At 33.3% G+C, this 15,354-nt stretch overlaps 1 protein-coding gene across 4 annotated transcripts in view; it reads right to left on the reverse strand.

The window, feature by feature from the left end:
- Positions 1 to 15,354, reverse strand: part of LYST (lysosomal trafficking regulator) — a 190,755-nt gene that overhangs the window by 53,384 nt on the left and 122,017 nt on the right. For all 4 annotated transcript variants that reach the window (XR_012481323.1, XM_074262462.1, XM_074262463.1 and 1 more), the window contains 5 exons: positions 14,853 to 15,059; positions 4,416 to 4,592; positions 3,147 to 3,223; positions 938 to 1,126; positions 10 to 155 (listed from right to left, as the gene is read on the reverse strand). Coding sequence is in view for 3 of the 4 variants with exons in the window: in XM_074262462.1 (XP_074118563.1) it covers positions 10 to 155; positions 938 to 1,126; positions 3,147 to 3,223; positions 4,416 to 4,592; positions 14,853 to 15,059 (796 nt within the window). In the remaining variant the exon portion in view is untranslated. The remainder of the gene's footprint in view (positions 1 to 9; positions 156 to 937; positions 1,127 to 3,146; positions 3,224 to 4,415; positions 4,593 to 14,852; positions 15,060 to 15,354) is intronic.

Here is a 15,354-nt window from a genome sequence, read left to right on the forward strand (position 1 = left end):
TAATATTACCTTCTGATTTTTGCCTATCTTTAAGAAGGTATTTATTTGGAATAGTTAAGTAACATCTCTGTAAACGGCGTCTCTCTCTATTTGGACCTTCTGTTGGATCCAACTGCCAAGAAGTTGGATAAGAGATGGGATCATACCACAGTGCTCTACAAGTGAATAAACAGGAATATTAATAGTAGCACAATTTATAATTAACTATTATGAAATTAGTATGATGGCTCTTGATAATGGCAATTTATATTACACACATAATCTTAGGTGTTTTGTTAACACATGAGGTAAGGTTAAAACATAGTTCATGAAAAATAGGATAGAAATGGAAAACAGATCACCTGAATTTAGACTTCACTTCAAATGCTGACTTGTCAACCTTAAAATTTCCTAAGTCTTATTTTATGATTTGAAATATGAGAATGATTCTACCTGTCTTTCCTTCTCAATAATAATATTAAAAAAGTATTAATTCTCTCCATTAAAATATTTTCTAAAACACATAAAAATGGCATCAAAGCACAGAGTACCTACAAAACATCTGAATATAGGATAGAACCACTATTTCTGAAATAGGCTGTGGTTATGTAATTCCAAAGAAATTGTCAAGACAGGACTGGATAGGTCATGCTTTTCTGGATGCTGGATGAATTCTCATTGATCTATATGATTTATTTAAAGATAATACTTAATATGACAAATTATATATGTGAAATTGACTGGATATAATAGATTTAATTTGGCTTTGCAAAAGAAAACAAATCAAATTAATTGACATCCTCATATATAAATTTTTTAAACTAAAAAAAAAACATTTTATGCACAAAATATTTATATTGTAAAGATGTAAAATAATGTTGTCACCTCTGAACATATTCAAGAATATGTTAAAAATGGAGAAGAACATCAAAAAGAACCAATCATAACTTTTGCTTACCTGTCATGTGTAAGTTGTTGAACAAGTTCTTGCCAGCGCCTACTGGAACTCAAGTCTACTTTATACATTCCCCTGATATGCTGAATTACCTTCTTTCTTTCAATTCCCTGAGAAAGTGACACTGCCTGGGTGATATCTGCAGCTATTTTAGAAATATCCTTTGATTTCATATCTAGGCGCTGAAAGAGACTAAATGAACAGAAATACAAAAAATACACTTTGACAAATACAATTTTAAGTTATCTAAAACTTGCAACTTATACTGAATTGGCACTTTGAATGGATATACATTTTTGAAATTTCCTAATGACAATATTATTTGTAGCATGGATTTCTGAAACCAAAGATCTTGGTAACAGTAGGATCCTCAAATCACCAGATGTGTTTTGAGCACAGCCCCCACAGCCATCAGTATGAAGAGAAATGAATCAGACAATAGGTCTATCTTTAGTAACTGTTGTCTAGCAGTCCCCAACAGGTAGATAAGCACAAGAGTCCTGCTAAGGGAATCTTAGACCTGTACCAATCTGAGACCATTGGTGCAGTTCCTATAGGTCTAACATTCACAGACTGCATTTGGGGAAGCAACTACTATTGAGAAGAGCCACTGTCAGTAACAGCCACTCACAGGATACCCTGAGGAAGAGGCAGGCCACAGAGTGTGTCAATCAAGTCAAACCACCAGAATCACCTTGCCCATTATCTCTCCCAGATATTAATGGAGACAGCTCAAGAGCTGAATCCCAGAGCCTTAGAAAACCTGCAGCTTGGCAACTGTTCCTGCAGGTGCACATCTATGGAAGACCCAAAAAAGAAAATTTTTGCCACCAAAGCCTTTGGCACTGTAAATGATCAGAAACTACTACAATATTATCAGTGAAAATGACATTAAAGAATTATTATATGATTTGCTGCTACACTCTAAGACCAGGAGACCTTTCCCATTTGACTTGCAGCTGAAACCTTTCATGTGATGTTAAACTCATTGGAATAAAAACTCTCTGAGAGAAAGAATGACTTTTCTATTACTGTGCCCAGCACTTAATTAGCACAGTGCTTTGCTCATAATAAATAGCTAATATTTTTTCATTCATCCATATAATTTTTACTCATATATATTCCTAAGTACACATATGCGTAAATGCACATATAGTTTAAATAAAACATTTTTCCTGTCTTCTATGCTTGTATGATTAAGGACATATATAGACAGCATGGTATGGTGACCAAGATTCTGTGCTTAAGGCCCAGCTCTTCCACATGTGAATTCTGGGATCTCCAAGGGTAAGCCACTTAACCTCTCAATGCTCCCAGCAACTCTCTAAGACAATAAAAATTGCAGAGAAGGAGCCAACTTGTACTAGCAGAAAGAGCTTCTTTACCTAGGAACTCCCTATTGAAGAGGGGACCCCGAAATTCTAAAAATCCATAAAGGAGATTTTCTCCTTCAACTCTGTCTCAGGAAGGGACCCCCACCTGAGAGACAGTCAGTTTCATCCTTGTTATCTGGGTGGGGTCAGCTCAGTCCTGAAACTCATTGAATTCAATTCAAATTCCAGCTCAAGCTGAAACCCATCTGGGAGCCAACTTAGGACTCCACCCACAAGCTCTCTTCAGCTTGTAGCCAAAGCTCCCATTATAAAAGAGCCAATCTAAAATCCTCTCTTTGCAGAGGTTCCAAACGTCTCATGCTAGTCTATGCCACACTATGCCAAGGAGCCTCTGTCCACTGGAATACTCTTTCCAGTGCCATCCTCTCTTTATCCTCACCTATTTCCTAACCAGACTTCATGCCTCTCTGTCAAGATTTCTAGCCTTACTTCCAACCTCCATAATAAAACTCTTTTATCAATCTAGGTTTTTGGGTCTATAAATTCTTTTACAGGAACCCCCGCACCACCAGAAGAGAGCCCTCAAAACTCCCTATCCTTGCACCGAATCCCAAGGAGTTGCAGGGGAGCCAAACCTCTCCATTTGGTTCCCTAAACTCTGAACCTGCCATTAGACCTTATCATTTTACTCCCTGACCACCAGAAACCCTAATCTCATTTTGGTTACCTAAATCTAAACCTTATCACTATTACCAGTGAAATTATATATCTCCATATAAACAAAGAATGGATAGGACATATTAGTTGGTAAAAATGCATATTGAGTCTATAATTTCCTCAAAAGTGAAATTAAAAAATAAAAAATGAAGTAGCCTTACCTTTGTTGATTATTATTGACTGTTTTTTGCCAGGCAGCTTTATTCACAGAATCTTCAATCTCACACTTCGTTAACTCCTAAAAAAAATTTTTTTGAATGATAATTTTCTAACATAGTATGGATTATTTAGCTATTAATAAAATATTAATAATTTAATATGAAATAAGGGTTAAACAAGAAAAAACAATATTGCTTTAGAAACCAGAATATGAAATTCGTGTTTATTCATTCCTTGAAGAGTAGAGACATCACACAGCAATTCTTTTGGACACAAATGCCATGAAGGATGGTTAAAAGAAACCAGACTTTTATTATAGGAAAAAAGATATTTCTCCCTCTTCTTTGAGATGTTAGGAAACAGTTTTCATTGGATTTTACAAAGGCTCTTATACTATTTTTGCTCTTTTGCTTTATGAGGACTGAAGCTGAAAGTTAATGCTTCAAAAAAATGTTTTCCCTCACAGCATAAAAGTGTATCTTTTAAAAAATGATCACCATAAAGAATTACTGAAAATCAAATTATTTTTCTTCTTTGTAAATATGAAGCAATACTGAGGTGAACGATGACATTTTTTATCATGTGAAACTGTGATAGGTTTTCTTAAAAAAATCTATATATCACATGTAGACATCTATGTATATTTCTTATATTACATTAAATCTATTTAAATTACAAATATAGTGTAGAGGGCCGCAGATAGTGGGAGAACTCTGGGTAAGGTATAAAATCCTTCAGCCCATAGAGAACCAGCTGACGTCTGATTTGGCTCCCTACTTCCCTTTGGTGTTCTCACTCTTCCTGAGAAGTCAGAGAGGGTGTGACCACCTGTATTCTACTTGAAGCAATGGATACTTAGGGTAAAGAAAGGCATTTTAATATCAATAGCAGGGTGCTTATAGTTAGCATTTGCTCAGTATGATGTAATTATATAATAGTTCTCTAGTTGGCATATACTTAGTGAGCTTAGTGGTAATCATAACCAAGGTATTTAAAGGCTGAGAGCACTTGAAGTAAGGACTCCATCTTTGACCATCCTCATGAGTCTCCTGCCTAATTCACTCCTCCACTAAGACCAAGGCTGGTCCCAAAATCCTCCAGAGAGCTAGTCTGGACACTATATTTAATCTCTTTTTGGAAGATCAAATCAGATAATGAATGTATATTTTGATACTCCAATTTGGGGGCTCTAGAAAGCACACTACATTTTGGCACCCAACATGGGATACTAGAAAGGAAGACACTACAATATATTATTTATATTGACTCACCTCTTTGATTACTTTTAGGAAGTCTGATTTTGTTGGAAGACTGGGAAGAGTGCATTTATGACCAGATAATTTTAAAATATTCATAAATAATCTTGCTGTGGCAAGTTCTTCTTCAGTTAATTCTTCTTCGTGATTATGCAAAAACTCATTTAAATAAAGGACTAACTTGGCTCCATGCTACAAAAGAAAGGGATAGGATGAAAAGAAAAAATAGATAGTTAAATATTTGCTGAATTGAATTGGATTACAAAGAACACACAAAAAACCCCCCACAAAAACATCATAAAATACACATGTAATAAAGACTTTTATGTAATAAAGACTGTTTACCCTTTTCTTTAAAATTTTATTAAGGTCTAATTAATTGTTTCCCCTATGATAAGAACATAAGTTCTTTTAAAAGCTCTGAAAAAACATTCTTTCTAAAGTTTATAGTACATGAACAAGGAAAGTTTTAAAAGTTATAGGCTGGTCTGGAATTCTAAAGGGCAATCATTTTTCAGCTCTTTTATTAGCTTTGTTTTTATTAAAATGCAGGTAGAGAGAATCAATTGGGGTTAAGTGACTTGTTCAGGGTCACACAGCCAGAAAGTGTTAAGTGTCTGAGGCCAGATTTGAACTCAGGTCCTCCTGATTTTATGGATGCTTTGTCCACTACACCAACTAGTTGCCCTTCTAATAGACTTTTGATGGAGAGAGCTATCTATATCCAGAAAGAGGACTATGGGAACTGAATGTCAATCACAACATAGTATTTTCACTTTTTTGTTGTTGTTGATGTTTGCTTGTTTTTATTTTTATCCCCCCCCCCTTTTGAGCTGATTTTCCTTGTGCAGAATGATATATGTGAAAATATGTTTAGAAGAAATGCACATGTTTAACCCATTCTGGATTACTTGTTGTTTAAGGGAGGGACAAGGAAGGGAGAGTATGAGAAAAATTTGGAACACAGGTTTGCAAGGGTAAATGTTGAAACTTATCTTTGCATGTATTTTGAAAAATAAAAAGCTATTATTCTTTAAAAAAAATATTAACAAAAAAGGTTGCCATCAGTTGTCAGCAGAACTTGAGTATTGGCAAAATTGCTAAATAATGAAAGTTTTTTGCATTAAGAAATCTAAAAAAATGATAGCAAAAATGTATATAACAAAGTAATGGGACCATTTTTTATAAATGCACTATTCAAACAATCTCAATATGAATCAAATCTCCTAGAAAAATATCAAATGAGGGGCAGCTAGGTGGTGCAGTGGATAGAGCACCAGCCCCGAAGTCAGGAAGACCTGAGTTCAAAGCTGGCCTCAGATATTTAACACTTCCTAGCTATGTGACCCTGGGCAAGTCACTTTACCCCAATTGCCTCACCCTCTCCCAAAAAAAGAAAAGAAAAGAACAAATGAAATTAGAATTTAACAGACTATATTTTGCAAACTCATTCATTATTTGAACAAAGTGAAAATTGGTACAAAGTAGGAAACTTAAAACTGTATTGAAGCTTGGAACAACTGGCATGTGTTTCCTCATTTTAAAAATTAATTTAAACCTGAGGGTTCACAAAAGAAATGTAAATTCTTAACAACCTTATAAAAGCTCATTCCATATAATTATTTAAATTAATTTGATAAATTAATATTTAAAATGGTATCTTTTATAGTAGCAAAGGACTACATAAAAATGTACATGACTATCAAATGGGTAAAGGCAAAAAAAATATGGTAAAAAAATAGAATGCTGCTGTAACTGTAAGGGAAAGATGAATATGGTTAGAAGAATGGAAGGCTTTTCTAAAGTGAAAATAGAAAAAAAAATTTCACAATGACTACAATGTAACTCAAAAGAACAACAACAACAAAACAATTGAAATTGAATGTTATGAAATAATAATAACCACCTTTGTCCCAGAGATAAAGCCTCTATCCCCCTTCACTGCAGAGATGGGAGAATATAGGTTGCAACACTATATATAATACCAGAGGGTTTTTTAATATACTGTTTAGTTTTGCTGAACTTTTTCTTTTTTTAAAAAAATTTGTATCTTAATAGATGACTCTCAAAGAGGGGTAGAAAAGAGGGAAACAAAATAAAACTTATTTTAAAAATATCCTAAATTGAAAAGGGAAAAAGAAAGAGAAGTTAGCAAAAACAATGAAAACATTTCATTGACCCAAAGGTCAATCTTGCTAACTAAAAATTAATAATTTAACTAGAACCACAGTCTTATATTGCAATGCCTTATATCTTGTGGAGATGGCTATGGATTTTCAAAGGCTATGCCAAAAAGGCCACATAAAGTAGCAGAAAGCCAGCTTTGAGGTTAGGAAAGGCTGGCTTTAAATTCCATGTCTGTCTGTCTCTCATACACACACGAATACACGTATCTATGTGTGTATGTATGTGTGTATGTATGTGTGTGTATATATATATATGTATACACACACAAATATACAAATAGACATAAACACACATATATACATATACATAATCACAGACACACACAGGCTATGTAATGCTGAGCAAATCACTTAAATCTCTCTGTAGGAACCAGATTAAATTATAAATGGGAAATGCTTAACAAAATAAATAAAAGTATAATATAGACAATGCCAAACTGTGGTTTTTCTGAGTCAATATGCAAAGCAAGGATTTATCTCTATTTGAATTTGACAGCACTACTCTAGAAGGTGCTGACCTCCATTCCCAGAGGCAGTTTCCTTCTCTGGGGAGTTTTCTATACTAAGAAAAGCACAGCTTCATTCCCTCTTCTCTATTTCAGCAGGGCACAAGCTTTAGAAGGTCCTAAAAGCCTTTCAGTATGGATCTAGAGACAGATTATATATCTGTTGTCACCAGAACCAGCCAAGATATGTTTTAAAAGTTCATTAGTAAATTGGGCATGGGGTGATTCTCAGCCAAAGTAATGGTCAGTATCACCTGTCAGATTATGGAATATTTATAAACTGCATCTACAGATGTGATATCCACAAGAATATTTGGATATTTAACCATTTACAATATTTGGCACCTCTCTCGTTGTACAAAATTTTTTCACTATCATTGACAGCTTCAAATGAAATTGCTCTCTCTGCATTTATTTACCAATGACTCTTTTTGACCTCTCTGCAGTTTGACCCAGATGACTACATCTTCCTTCTTGATACTCAGATTTTCACAATACTGCTCTCTACTGATTCTTCTAACCTGTAAGAACAAGTCTCAGTTATCTTTGGATGGACTTTCTCCCAAGTCATGCCCACTAACAGGCTGTCCTCCAAGGCTCTGTCCTGAGCCCTCTTGTCTTTATGTGCAATTTTACTTAGTGATCACATTAGCTCCCATCTAATCTCAGATCTAGTTATCTGGTCCTAACCTCTCTCTTGACCCCCTAGTCTTACATTTCCATCTGTCTTTTTGACATCCCAAATTAGATTACCTTGTTGACTACTTAAATTCAACATACTGAGCTCATGATGTTTTCCTCAAATCTTTTCTTCCCAATTTCTCTATTACTGTTGAGAAAACCTGCCACTCAGGTTTACAATCTACTTGTCATCCTCTATTCCTCAATTCTTTCTCCCTCCCTCTCCTTTCCCTACCATTCAATTTTGTCTCTGTATTAAATTGTGAGCTCTCTGAGGTTACCCACTTGGTCACCAAAAACTTGTGGTCTTAACTTCATATTATCTTGGGTCTATGCTCCACTTCTCCACTCACACATCTACTAATATACTTCAGGGCTTTTATGCCTGGGTTCCTGACCTTCCTTTGGAAGCTGACATGTTTTTCTCTAGCTTTTCATGATACAATACATTTTAGGAAGGAGTTAGTTAAAAGAGTTTTAGGAATGCTCAGAGAAGGAGAACAAGGGTTGTGAAGAGCCATGCAATTACAGATTTAATGAATTGGGGATGTCCATCCTAGGGAAGATTTGGGGGAGCCACAAAAGCAGTCTTTAAAGGACTATATAAGTAGGAGGAGATTAGAAGCACTATAGCCCAGTGAAAGAGAGCATACTGTTAATAGCTAGAGGATGTCAGTTTCAAGCTTTAGCTCTGTCATTATTACCCATGTTAGCTTATACAAGCCACTTAACCTGACCTCACTTAAGTTTCCTCATCTGTAAAGTGAGAGTGTTAGACTAGATTGGTGATATCAAACCCAAACAGAAACAGATCCCTAGAGGATAAGTTACTAAGCATATTGACTTAGAAAGTCACAAAGTAATATTATCTATGCTGTATTATATTTTTATTTTGTTCAACATTTCCCAATTACACTTTAGTGCACACATTTATGAATTTGATGTCCAGAATAGGTGACCTCTAAGATTTCTTCTAGTTATGTTATAAATCTATAAAACTTGTTCAGTTTTAAGGTAAAAGTTATAAAGAAGCAAACTTAGGTATGAAATAAGGAAAATTTTCCTAATGAATAGAGCAAACCAAAAATGAAATGAGTTGTTTTGGGAAGTAACTTGTTCCTTTCTCACTAAAAATTTTCAAGCAAAAGTTGAATGAACGCTTACTTGTCAAGTACATTGTAAAGGCTCTTCAAACAAACAAACAAACAAAAAACAAAGTTAGACTGGTCTAGATGGACACAGATTTCTTCCAATTCTAAAATGCTATGATTCTGTGAAATGTTAACAATCTAATTTGAAAACAACAGACCACTACACTTTTTACTGATCTTTAAATTAACATATTAAATCATATTGTGTCATTCTTCCAAAGCATAAAATAGCATATGTAATGGTGAAAACAGCAAGATGAGTGTTTAACAGAACACTATGAATTAAGCAAAAGACAGCTGCTACCTGACCAACAGAGACACATGGACTATGAGCAGAAGCCCTGCCAAGTTGGCAAATTAAGAAAATGTTAAATGACTAGAATATTTTTAGCTATGTGTCTCTTAAAAGAAACATTATTTAACTTGAAAAAGAAAATTTTAAGTTCCATCTAAATTCTACATTTAAAAATAATTTTTAAAAATCTTCAAAGCATAAGTTTTTATTTTGATGCTGCCATACTACTGAAACATTAATCTAAAATTACAGAAAGAAACACTCATTTTTCTATAATTCAAATCACTCACCACATCAATCATCAGGAAAGAGTAGGAAGTAAAAATAACACTGCACTGCCAGAAAAATACCTTTCATGAAATCTACAAACTTTACTCCATTCTTGAGGAAAGAAGTCTTTAGATTACAATGTAATGACTTTGCAGGATAAAAAATGTGGTTATTTCATTGAGCTCTAGCCTAATTATAATGGACAGCAGATTAAAACCGCCCCAAATATGAGGATGACAAATGAGTGAACAGATTAAAAAAAAATGGTAATGGAGTATTACCTCATTTCATAGAGTTTGAAACTAAGGCTCTGAGTGGTTAAATGATCAATTCATGGTTACCATATCTAATAACGTCTGAAATAATACTGAAATTTTGGGTCCAATCTCAAGTCCAAGCAGTTCTTCCAAGCATTGGGAGAAATGAGAATTAAGTACACAATAGTGAACCCAGAGGGTATTACTGTAGGATGGCACAAAGCCACCAGATCTGATTCTTTTACTTACTCCCCATATTTAAAAATCACTTCTACTTTATAAGACTTAGTTACTTTATGTAAATGATGGGATTAGACTAAATTAGCTCAGTTACTTTATGTAAATGATGGAATTGGACTAGGTTACCTCTGGGATACTTCTGTAGTAGCTTTAAATTTATAGTTCTAAATATGTTCATAATTATTATAATGAGTCATGAAGAAAATATCAAAAATTTAATTTTTCAAATTAAATGCATGACTATTGAGACATTAATACCTAAGTTACACTTTTCACATTCTAAATGGCTATTATCTCTATTCACCAACAGTGGGGCAAAGTTCAAAGGAAAAGTTCAGATGCTAATAGTGAAGTATATAAAAGAAATCAGTATTATTGATGTGATGTCTGATACATTCCCAGGCTAATTCACAAGACTATTTAATGCAGTCAGAATACTATATATTTCTAATTAAAACTTTAGTGACAGAAAATCACACCACTGCAAACAGTATTTCTCTTAAATTATATATTAAGCAGTCTTTGGAGGATTTGTAATAAAACCATCAATTTTAATTTTACTTTGGGGAAATTTATTCTGAGTACCAAATAACTAACTTACAAATGAATGTTTGGAGCAAAACTTGTTACTAATTTGCATTTAATAGGTTGCATTTATACAGGGTTTTAAGGACAGCAAAGCTCTTCAAATATTATTTCATTTATTGGTAACTTGGAAACTAACTCTGCCCTGTATAAGACCACAAAGAAGTGTCATTTACAATTGATCATCCTACAACATTGTTCTTGCTTTGTGTGCAGTACATTTCATTTTGCTTAAGCTCATGAAGTACATGGAAGTTTTTCTGAAGAGCATCCCACTTACCATTTCTTTTGGAAAAATAGTATTCCATCATAATTACATACCACAATTTATTCTGTCATTACCCAATTGATGGGCATTCCCTCAATTTCTAATTCTTTACCCTGAGAAAGGAGCTGTTATAAATACTGTTGTACATATAAGTTCCCCCCCTTTTTTTAAATCTCTTTTGGGATTCATGTCTGTTAGTGATATTAAGTCAAATGATATGCATGATTTTATAGTCTTTTGGGCATGGTTCATATCTTTTGATCATTCATCAGTTGATGATTGGATCCCAATTTTTTTTTAATAAATTTGATTCAGGCCCCTCTAGGTTTGAAAAATGAGGCCTTCATCAGAGAAACATGCTTCAAAATTCTTTTCACAATTACTATTGTTAACTGTATTCCCCTTCCCCCCCTTATTTATTCTATTCTCCTTTTTCCTTCCTGTCCCTTCCCTTGACTCTTCTCAATACTGTTTCTGACCATCCCATCACCCAATATGCTCTAGCTCCTACTACCCTCTCCCTTCTTTATTATCTTCACCTCCTACTTTCTCTGCAGGACAAGATAGATTTCCATACCCATTTTGAGTGCATAAGAATTATTTCTTAAAATTGTCAAAAATTTGTCCAGAGGACATTTCCTTATACAAAATAAAAATAGGATAATGGGATCACATGTGAAACTGTGACTTTATATTACATTACTACATATAGCTTGCTCTTCTTTTCAAGTATCTGATAAGTTCAGTGTGCTATTTTGACAGTTATCCTCTTTGTACATCATTTTAAACCGTTTTTTGTTCTCTTCTGCATATTAAAAAAAATTCCTGATCACTGACCAGATAGTTTTCTATGGAAGAAACTCAAGTCAACAACCACATTAAAATGTTTCATACCTAATTTACCTGTAAGATCTTTAGAGTAGGGAGGAATTTGTGAACAAATAATAAAAAGAGAACATTATGAAATGCAAAGTGACTAATTTTGATTATATTAAATTTAAGATTTTGCACACACAAAACCAATGCAACCAAGATTAAAAGGGATGTAGAAAGCTGGCAAACAATTTTTACATAGTCAATCTTTCTGATAAAGACCTCATTTCTAAAATACATAGAGAACTGGGTCAAATTGATAATAATACAAATCATTCCCTAACTGGTGAATGGTCAAAGGATAAAAACAGTTTTTAGATGAAATTAAAAGCATCAATAATTATATGAAAAAATGCTCTAAATTACTATTGATTAAAGAAGTACAAATTTAAACAATTTTGAGGTATCACCTCACACTTATGATATTGCCTAAGATAAAAGAAAAATATAATAAATGTTGGAGGGGATGTGGGAAAACTGGCACATTAATGAATTGCTGGTGAAATTGTGAACTGATTCAACCATTTTGAAGAGCAATTTAGAACTAGGCCCAAAGTGCATACTCTTTGATCTAACAATGCCATTAGTAAGTCTGTATCCCAGAGAGTTCATAAAAGAGTGGAAAGGATTCACATGTACAAAAATGTTTGTAGCAGCTTTTTTGTGCTGGCAAAGAGTTGGAATGCTTGAATAAGTTACAGTATATCAAAGTAATGGGATATTATTATTGTACAAGAAATGATGAGTAGGCTGATTTCAGAAAAGCCTGGAAAGACTTACATGAACTGATGCTGATTGAAGTGAGCAGAAACAAGAAAATTCTGTATACAGAAAGAGCCAAGATTGTGTGATGATCAACTATGAAGAAACTTTTCTCTCTTCTCATCAATTCAGTCATCTAAGGCAATTTCAATAAAACTAGATGGTAAATGCCATCTGCATCCAGCATATAGGGACTGTATGCAAATCAAAGCATTATTTTTTTTTCCTTTCTCGTGATTCTGCCCTTTTACTCTGATTTTTCTCTCTCAACACTGAAATATGTAAAAAAAAATGTACATGTATAACCTAAAAAAATACATATTAAAAATGTTTCATACTTCTAACAACATGAGACGTGAAAATTAAAATAAGCCTGAGGCTCACTATTACACAGATTGGCAGAGATGACAACAGAGGAAAGTAGCCACTGTTTAGAGAGGTAATGTGAGAACAGGTACTCTAATTTGTTGTTGTTAAAGTTTTGAGTTAATTCTGCAGGATGTGAAATCAATTTGGAAATACACCTCCAAATAGTGATATGATACCCTATGACCAATTGATACCACTATAAAGCATATATCGCCAAAGAAATCAAGAGTAGAAGGAAAAATTCATATATTTTATAGCAGAATTTTCTGGTAAGCAGCAAACAACTGGAAACAAAGTAGTTGTCTATCAATTGGGGAGCAGTTAAAAAAAAACTATGATATATGAATAAAATGGAATACTACTAGACCATGAGAAATAACAAAAAGGATAGATTTAGAGAAATCTATGAAGATGTGAAATGACAGAGTGAAATGCTAACTTTGTGCCAGCACTGTTAAGTATGTTACAAATATTTTTTTCATTTTATTCTCAACAACCAGTAAGATGAGGGCCAATGATCCCCATTTTAGGATTGAGGAAACTTCCCCAAACTAGCTGAGACTGGAACTCAGGTCTTCCTAATTCCAGGTCTAGCATTTTAATCACAGTGCCATTCCCTCTTGCTGAGAGAGAGAGAGAGAGAGAGAGAGAGAGAGAGAGAGAGAGAGAGAGAGAGAGAGAGAGAGAGAGAGAGAGAATGTCATGCAAAAACAAAGGAAGGAAAAAAAAACAGCAAGGAAACTTTTTTTTTTTTTAGGATTACACAGAAAAGAACAGAAGGCAGTTATCATTTTAATATAGATCTTTAAAAATAATTAGATTTTAAAGTATTTTATGTGCCAAGCACTGTACTATCTTTAGGAATTTTATTTCGAAAAGGACAATCTCAACTCTCAATAAGCTTACATTGTAAAGAGGCATATTTAATGTGATTTCATTTTTAATCTTCTCTTATTGGATTTCTTTAAACATTAAAATGTTCATATTTGTCAATGAGTCTCTATAAGAAAAACTTAAAAAAAAACCACACTAAAGAACTACCTAAATGTAAATTTATTATTATCGTCATTATTATCATTGCTACTACTATAAGAATCTTTACAATAAATATCACCACCACCACCATCACCATTATAATTACTACCATTACAACTATTATTACTGCTATTGCTACTACTACTATTATTGCTGATTCATGGCTTTTAATATAGAACATGTTGTTCCCAGATGTAAAATATGATGAAATATGTTTCTATGTTCAGGTCTTCTCCTATGTCTTTTTAAGTATGTTTTAATTTCATGAAACTGTATAAAGATATTCACTAAAATGTGTAAACTTAAAATTCTTTCAAGTGTTCTACTTCGGGACACATTTAAGAACACATTCAATAAAAATCTATTTCATATGCCACAAATTTAGGGTTAATATAAATTATGTATAATAAGATACTTGGGTAACATATGTTAAAAATGAAAACTTTTCCAGAGAAATCTCCAGAATAAAATAAATTTTCACTGAATTTGGTTTTGGTATTTAAAAGATTCCCAAATCTTAACTGGGCATAGGAAGGAGTTGTATAAGCAGAATGCTGTTTAGTATATTATTTAACATTAATAATAATTTTACTAAAATAATACATACACACACACACACACACAATTTTTAGCCTGCTACATATTAACTAGGATACTTGTAATCTTAAAAATTCAACTTTAATAATAATAAAAATGTAGTTATAAAACTAGTTAACATTTATACAGGTCTTTAAAGTTAACAAAGTATTTTACACATCATTTGATCTCATAGTGACCTTACAAAGTAGGCGCTATAATTATCCCCGTTTTATAGAGAAGGAAATCAAAACTGAGAAGTGATATGATTTGTTAGCAAATATATGAGCAAGATTCAAGCTCAAGTCTTTTTTTTTTTTTAATGGCCATTTACTATATTAGACTGCATTTTTGATTTCAGTAATTTCTCTGTGAATGTTAATTACTGAGACACTTACTTGTAAAGATGGGCTGAGGCAGTCTCGCAGTATTTCCTGATGATTTGGTTGATGCATTATTTCAAAAGCTTGCTTCCTCTCTTGGGGAGGTCGGGTTGGTGACAATAAATGTACTAAGAGTCTCCCAAGCTGCATGCGGAAGGTTTCTTTACAAGACAACAGAATCTTATTCCACTGCTGTCTGGGAGTACTTGTTCTACTTGAGCCCTTAAGAGAAGAATGAATTTACCAGTGAGTTACTTTGTACAATAATAGCTCATTCTTATCACTAACATTAAAAAAAAAAAAAAAAAAAAAAAAAAAAGTTTAAGAATAGAATTTTCAGTTACAGCTTTTAATTACTTTTAAAAGAAAAGTTAAGGAAAAAAGGAAGGACATATTATCATACTTATATTAGTGACCAGCTTTGGCTAGTCCCATTCAACTACAATTTAGGAAATAGATTCCCTGAGGTACAGACTTAGTAATCATTGGTAATATTTTTTTAGAGGAGAGTAAATGA

The sequence above is a fragment of the Sminthopsis crassicaudata genome, chromosome 4 (assembly GCF_048593235.1).
Source record: "Sminthopsis crassicaudata isolate SCR6 chromosome 4, ASM4859323v1, whole genome shotgun sequence".
Taxonomy (NCBI): Eukaryota; Metazoa; Chordata; class Mammalia; order Dasyuromorphia; family Dasyuridae; genus Sminthopsis; species Sminthopsis crassicaudata.